This window comes from Salvia splendens, chromosome 5 (genome assembly GCF_004379255.2).
Source record: "Salvia splendens isolate huo1 chromosome 5, SspV2, whole genome shotgun sequence".
Classification (NCBI taxonomy): domain Eukaryota; kingdom Viridiplantae; phylum Streptophyta; class Magnoliopsida; order Lamiales; family Lamiaceae; genus Salvia; species Salvia splendens.
In genome coordinates this window covers 14253665-14261125 of record NC_056036.1, presented here as the reverse complement: position 1 = coordinate 14261125, position 7461 = coordinate 14253665, and the positions used below count along the sequence as shown (strand labels likewise).

Sequence of the window (7461 nt, the reverse complement as noted above, 5' to 3'; positions counted from 1 at the left end):
CTTTAATATCTTATGTATGACCAACTCACCAACTATTCATCACTTTCACTACAACAATTAATAAATGCTAAACATAAAGATGGTGCAGCTCTCTGATTTAAGTACATTTGATTGTTATAATGGGAAACTATATTGCCAAAATGCATTGCGAGCTGTCTGTTAACTTTTTGCTTTTGTATCCAAAGCTGACTTAATACTCCTCTTGCTGCATTTTCATTCTTTTGGTTGTGATAAAACATCAATAGATTCGTTATAACATGAACAATCAATAAGTTGAATGTAATTTCATCTTGTCCACAAGTTTCACGTTTCAACAAGCCGATTCTTCCCGATAAAGAAAAAAAAAAGATTATAACACATAAATCCTAAAATGTGCTTCCTATTGCGAGTGAAACAACATACAAATGGCAAGCAAGGGAGTTGAGATGCATCCATAAGCTGAAAATTGAGGTTACATTTTCTTCCTAACAGAGTAGAAATCTTCAGTCTTTCACTTCCACATCCGAGGATGGATTCTCAAGGTCACTCCCTACCGTCGGAATCGTCATTTCACCCTGGTGACAAGGGTGCCTCTTCACTAACATTATACTTCACAAACTTCACCTTCTTTCTCTTCTTACTGTCTTTCGTCTTCCGTTTTCTTCCTCCTTGCTCAGACGACCCCATCGACTGCGCAGCAGAAGTAAACGCAGCGTTCATTCTTCCACCCATATCTTCATCATCCTCGCTTCCATATTCTTCACGGCCCTTGTAGTCCATATAGAAGAGCAGATCAGAATCAGGCTTCCTCCCTTCTTCCATGTCTGCAAGCTGCTCCGAGAGCTCCTTAGAGTTAAAAGCACTACGAAATTTCGACATATCATCATCGAATATTTTTATTCCTTTGTTCTCTATGTTCAACATCCATCCTGAACATCAACAAACTCATTTTCAGTATTACAAGCTTCTTCCTGCATTTAAACGAGAGATCAATGAAAATGTAACTACTTACTTAGAAATGCCCGTGGTGATGATCCTGTTGGTTCGCTAGTGCTGAAGTCACTGCCAAGCTCATTCCTGATCCATTTAATTGTTAAGCTAGGCAAGCTAGAATTAGTGAATGCATCCAGATAGGCGATAGTTTTCGTCTGGTCTCCTTGTTCCCTGCAACATAGCAGCAACACATTCATGTAAAGCTTACACAGCAAAAAGACTTGTTTCGAATAAGATAGTACATCACGAACCCACACCTAAATGACTCAATTGCTTCGTGACTAGCAATCAATTTGGTAACCATGACGCGTTTGGCATGCTTTGCTGGCAGTTTACCTAAGCTTTCCGGATTGAGAAAAGAATACTCCACCAGCAAAAGAGCATCAAACAGAACTTTCTTCAAATCATCCTGATGTTCAAGGTTCTGCGTGAATTTAACAATATAGTTAATGGAGCGTGAGGCAAGAGGAAACAACAGTTCCTGTTAGTGAAAGGAAATTTTTGGAGCATAGATGTCAGAGATAATATAAGATTCCACACTAGCATTTACAAAGTGTTAAAGCAGAAAGTAGATAAAGAATAAACCAACTGACCACGAGGGAGCTTATTGGCAAAACTGGTTCCAAAAGCATTCTTAGAAGAGTCCCTGCAGCACAGAACAAAGAAGACAGAGTCTATCAATTTAACACGTCATAGAAAAAGATTTAGGAAATACTCCGTATTATCACAGTAGTTAGAAAATAAAATACAGAATAAAAGGATTTCAAGGTAATAAAACATCTAAAAAATAAAAAATATCCCTACTATAAATACAACAATGATAGATAACAATATTATACATAAGCACTATCTAGTAAATATATCCCAAACATACTAACACACTAGTATATCGTTTGGTTTCTATACAGTATACAAATTTTCAGCTATTCTTGTAACTTTTGTCTCGGTCCATCTATACAAATATTTGGACATTAGGACAGCAAATGAAAAGTTCAGCCTCTTATCAAGCAGTCAAATAGGCAAAAGAAATGAAGTAATAAATAAGGTTATCATCAAAGTAAGAAGTAATCATCATCAAGCATTCAGTTAGTGTCCCAGGGGCCAGGGCATAGGAAAAATGCAAATGTAAAGGACCATAAAGATTTCTAGCATAAATGATTATCATACAAACTATCATAATGGCCATAGAAATAAGACGATGGCAGTCCACAAGCAGAAGCAAGATATGAATACGAAATGAAGCAGACATCATGGTCATACTCAAATTAAACCCCTATTTAAACGAATGTAGCTGAATAAATTAAACCTGAAGTTGTATATATCTCTATTAAATGAAACCCCCTTTGAAACGAATGTGGCTGAATAACATTAAACTTGAAGAGAACAAAGCATATTAAACTTAGATATAAATCACGTAGATTGCACAATCAAGTAATTCCAATGCCAATGATAATGCTAACCATATAAATATGAACTGTGCAATCCAGTAACAGAGCCAACAATCCAATATCTGAGATCACTTTGCACCTTCTCCCCAAAACCCTCTTCTCGAATTTTCCAGCACAACTCCAAGAGGAAAGCCTCGGCAACCACAAAACCTGCAAGATCAATCGTCTCGCATCCTTCAACACTAACCATATTAGCAATGTCATCGCTCAAGAGTGGAAAAAACACCCTCAAAGACTCTGCATTCATAGCCTGGTCACCGTTACCCACCAACCAAACACTAATCAAATCATCAAGAGGCCTATTCAAGTTCTCCAACTCATCAAAGTTTTGATCAAACTCATTACAGCATACATTTATATGCCCTAAAACGGATTCCACCAAACTTTTGATTTCTCCACTTAGTTTCCTCTCTTTCTTGGATCCCAACTGAAAGCCCTTCAAATCAAGAATTAACTTATGCAAATTGTATATAACCGGCGCAATTAAAGCTATGCACTTTATCGAATTGCAAGACGCGGAGCAAGAAACTATAAGCTGAAACAAATCTCTAATTTCTGAAAGACGACTAAAAGGTTCGGCTTTTTGCGAGCTAAAACTCAGCGCTGCATAAACCCAGATGCTTTCCAGAGGCGGCTCGGGTTTCGACTGCACATATTGTTGAAACTCGGTTACAAAATTAGCGGAATTCTGGAAATTGGACTTTCGCAAAGAGGTTAACAGAGTTTCGATTGACTGGTTCAGGGAAACGTCGTAGTTTTTGCCTATGAAACGGACGAGATTGTCAGATTGAGCTGCAGTTGGGGTTGACGCCATGGCTGAGGTTGAGGAGAAGGAGAAATGCTTAAACCCTTTTTGAATTTCGTCTACAGAAATTAGGGTTTAGGAAGTTGGGCGGAGATCTTCTGCATCACAGTCTACCGTTGAGGAAAAAATTGTGGAACACGTGGTGGTACACGTGGCTCCCATTAACCAATCAAAAACCACGTAACACGTAACTCACTTCAGCTAACTAACGACGTCGTATAGCACATTAATGAAGGAAACAAATAAAGCTGCAATTTTGAACTCTTAACCAGAACTGATGGGCGAAACGATGACGAAATCCATGAATTCATCACAATTGCTGGTGCTATACACATTAGTTATAGTATGCTCACTGATTCCATTATCGCACAGTGCCAAGAAACCTGTAGGAATTGCCAGAAAAGAAGACATTCCATATATAAAATGTCAAGTATGTGAGAAGCTGGCATCTCAAATTTACCACCAAGTTGAAGCCAAAGGATCCGAGGTTTCCCCGAAAAAGGTGATTTCATTTTCTCGCCTTCTTTTATTCTTCAACAACTTTTTTTCTGTTTCATTTTGGCGATCGACAGAACAAGTTTTTGTTCTGTTTTACTTTTTCATTGCTTTCTTTACCTCTCAACTGCTTAATTTTATACTAAAGTATCAATTTGGAGTTACTTGGTTGATACTTGATTAGAGATCCATGCAGTCTGTTTTCAGTTTATGTGCAATCAAATTACTGTATTTTTATGTACTTCATTTACACAATTGTGATGGAAATATGCAAAAATTGGATGCAGTTATCAGAATATGAAATTATAGAAATCGCGGAGAATGTTTGCAATCTGAAGAAACGGGAAGCTGATTGGATACTTAAAATTGATATAGTGGAGAAAGGGGATAAACTCGAGGTAAAAGAATGTACATTTGAGATGTTTATTATAGTTTGATGCGAAGTTGCTTACAATTGTTCTTATTCAGCTTGTCGAGCAAGACTCTGAAGGGCAATGTAATTCAGAATGCAAAACAATAGAGCGAGCTTGTCAAGAGGTGAGATTGAGACGAATCGATATCTGTTTTAGAACTCTGTTGTCAAGAGTTAAGCTTTGTCATATCATATAGGATTTCTCTCACTTGGCTGCTGAGTGGAAGCAAATACTTGGATCATAGTCTCCGTAATTGTACGCTTAATACCTGAAGTATATATGCATTTTCCACGTGTTCTTGGTTCAGTATTAGGGGTTTTCTCATTCAGCATAGACATCATATATAAGGAAGGGCAGGATGATCCATATTTCGTTTGGGAAAAAAGTAGGCGAAGCCATCTCTTAATGAACTTCTAAGCTACTCGAACGTTTCCGGGTTCCATCTAGGGGTTCTTCTAAGAGTCTTGTAATATGTTTTGCTCTTGTATGATGTATATATAGAAATTCACAACTATTAACAAATATAGATAGATCAAGGCATGTAAAGTTTATTGTTTCATAGCTGCAATGGTATTTCCCTTATAATATTTCTTTGACTTACTTGTTTTGGCAACACCGCAACAGTAGTATGATAACAACCTAAAAATTCTTCATTCTGGGGTCTTGCAGGTTTTGGGCTATTCAGATACAGATGCTGCAGAACACTTGTACAAGAAGAAGCCCCAGCTTAATGCTTTTGTAAATTTTGTTTGTAAGGACCTGACAGGTGCCTGCAAATCGAAGCCACCACCAGTACCTAAGGTAGTTTTACGAAAACTCTCTAGTTTTATCTATAATTGGTGCTTGCTTGTCACTCGCCTTTATCATAAGATGTTGTTCAGTAATTTGTAAAACCTGACAACCCTTCTGTTCTAGTTATGAATCCGATTTTCTGAATGTAAATGATAGTACTTGATATTTATAATTCAGAGGTGGATGATAGATATGTTGATCTTATATGACAATTGTAAATCCTCATTGTGCTAGCTTACTTATCCTTCTTATGCCTGCCAAAGGTAGAGTTATCTCCATGATAGTTTTTCATTAAGGTTTCTCATAGTTCTTTCCATCTCAACTTTAAATCCTCATTATGCACATTGTGGACAGCTTCCTTCCGAGGGTTTATTTGTTCAAAATTTTGTTCTAGGCTTATCTTTAGGACTTGCCCAAGCTAAGATCCCAAGATACTTTGTACCCAATTGCTACTTTGCATCCCTTTGTCCTGGACATTATTAAAGGTGTCTCCTTTTCTCAATATGGATATTTGTGGCCAAGATATGCGCGTCTCCACGAACTACTTTTAAATTATCATAGAAACACCCTATTCTGGAACACTGGTGTGGAATAAGTTATACGTGTTGAAATCCACATTGAAAGGACTATTGGTTTAACACAGAATACCCTTTAACAATTGAGAATCTCTTTGGTGAAAAATGTAAATTGAGATTTTAGTTCTAAAACATGTCACATATGCTTTAGTGATTACTGTGTCTTTCATCAAACAAATGGCAGCTACTTGTCTGCCACATTCTTTTTGAGTGTAGCATGCTCTCACAATCTCATGTTAATTTCTTTGCTGCTCAGGATAGGGCTCCTGGAGAGCCTTTCGTTGCCAAGTCAGAGAAAGAGGCCGAAATGGAGAGGCTGATGAAATCAATGGAGGTAATAAAGGAGCAAAATGATTATGGTTGCTGAGACTTAATTTAACCGTCAAACTTCATACTATATTTTACTTGCTTCAGGGTATGCCAGGAGCACCGGGAATGAAGATGTACTCACGGGAAGACTTGATGAATCAAAAGTTTGGTGCTGAAGGTGGAGATGAGGACGAGGATGAGGATGCAGAAGAGTTCCCTTCAAACTTGGTAGGACAAAGATCCATTGCTTGTTCACTAAACTTACAAACCAGCTTATAATAAAGTTTATACTGAATTCTTGATACAGGGGAAAGCATTGAGACAAAAACCGGAGAAAGAGACTGACTGGAAGGAAATGATTATAAAAGGAATCCTCAATGCTGGAGAGAAACTGAAGGAACATACAGATCGTGTCTCATTTAAATTAAGACGGTGGTGGCAGAGCAAGAAAACAGAGTGGAAGAAGAGCTCGCAGTCTGGCAAAGCAGAGCTGTAGAAATCGAAAGCCATGGAGCAACAAGAAGCTGGTTCTGCTAGTTCTTTTTCCGTCTTCCTTCATATTTGCCTTGTAAGGTGCATACAACAAATTTGTAATTTTACCAGCAATGTGCATAAACTCCTGATTTGGTTAGCGCCCAATTAACAACACACAGTTGTTGTCTTTGATTTTGAAGAGACTATTAATATGAGTAGCATAAGATTATGTTTTGAATGCATATTTATATATGATGAGCCAGGCAGTTAAGCAGAGTAAATTCCCCAGAAAAGAAATGATTACACAAAGTTCTGCTTTAAGTTGCTTAAAAGTAGAGGGGGTAAATTTTGTGCTATCATTTGGAGTGCTTAAATAATTATCATATAAGTTATGCTTTAAATGGGAGAAATGACTGCAATTATTGGAGGTAAATAAATATATTTTGTGATCTTTTAGGTCTAGAGGCAAAATAGGAAAATAAGGATCAAGTATGATATACTAGTATATTTTATTTTCTGAAAATATTATAGTATTTTTTATTTTATTATATTTAGAAATTTGAAAAACGCAAACCACTTTTTTAAGGATTAGATTTAAAGTTCAGTCAGCTGTGTTTGGTATCATAAAATTTTTTGGATTTGAAATTGAATTATAATTTCAAATCCTCTAATTCCACAATTTGAATTACATATTAAAAGGAGTGAAATTCCAAATATTTATTAAATTACACACACAACACACAATGCGTACATTCTTACACACACTACACACATTCACACACACAGAGCACACGCAAACACACACAGCACACACATTCACACACAGCACAAACAGAGCACACACTCACACATACACACACACACAGCACACACACGGTACACAACACACACATTCACACACACATTCACACAAATTTTTAAATTCAATTCCATATCAATTATTTCATTTTGTCAAACAAAAGATTTGGAATTGAATTCCTTTCAATTCAATTCCATAGAATTCCAATTCCAATTCAATTCCAATTCCGTGTACCAAACAGACCCTCAAGGTGAATTGGCTTTAGGGATTTGAGTTCATTCCTAAACCGGATTGACTTTCATATTTAGCCGAAGAAAACTCAATTAGTCTAATTTGCTCGAACCAAACACACTTCAAATTTATATGTGTACATGTCAGA

At 36.9% G+C, this 7461-nt stretch overlaps 2 protein-coding genes across 2 annotated transcripts; one reads left to right on the top strand and one right to left on the bottom strand.

Annotated features, from left to right (window-relative positions):
• Positions 1–253: 253 nt before the first annotated feature.
• Positions 254–3309, bottom strand: LOC121805211. The gene is made up of 5 exons (XM_042205003.1): positions 2433–3309; positions 1566–1618; positions 1230–1396; positions 992–1143; positions 254–908 (listed from the first exon to the last, which is right to left on the bottom strand). The coding sequence occupies exons 1-5, from the start codon at positions 3232–3234 to the stop codon at positions 550–552; spliced, it is 1533 nt and encodes a 510-aa protein (XP_042060937.1). The 5' UTR covers positions 3235–3309; the 3' UTR covers positions 254–549.
• Positions 3310–3488: 179 nt separating this feature from the next.
• LOC121805212 lies at positions 3489–6525 on the top strand. Its single transcript, XM_042205004.1, has 7 exons — positions 3489–3727; positions 4008–4118; positions 4189–4257; positions 4803–4934; positions 5757–5834; positions 5915–6037; positions 6117–6525. The coding sequence occupies exons 1-7, from the start codon at positions 3503–3505 to the stop codon at positions 6303–6305; spliced, it is 927 nt and encodes a 308-aa protein (XP_042060938.1). The 5' UTR covers positions 3489–3502; the 3' UTR covers positions 6306–6525.
• The last annotated feature ends 936 nt before the right edge of the window (positions 6526–7461 follow it).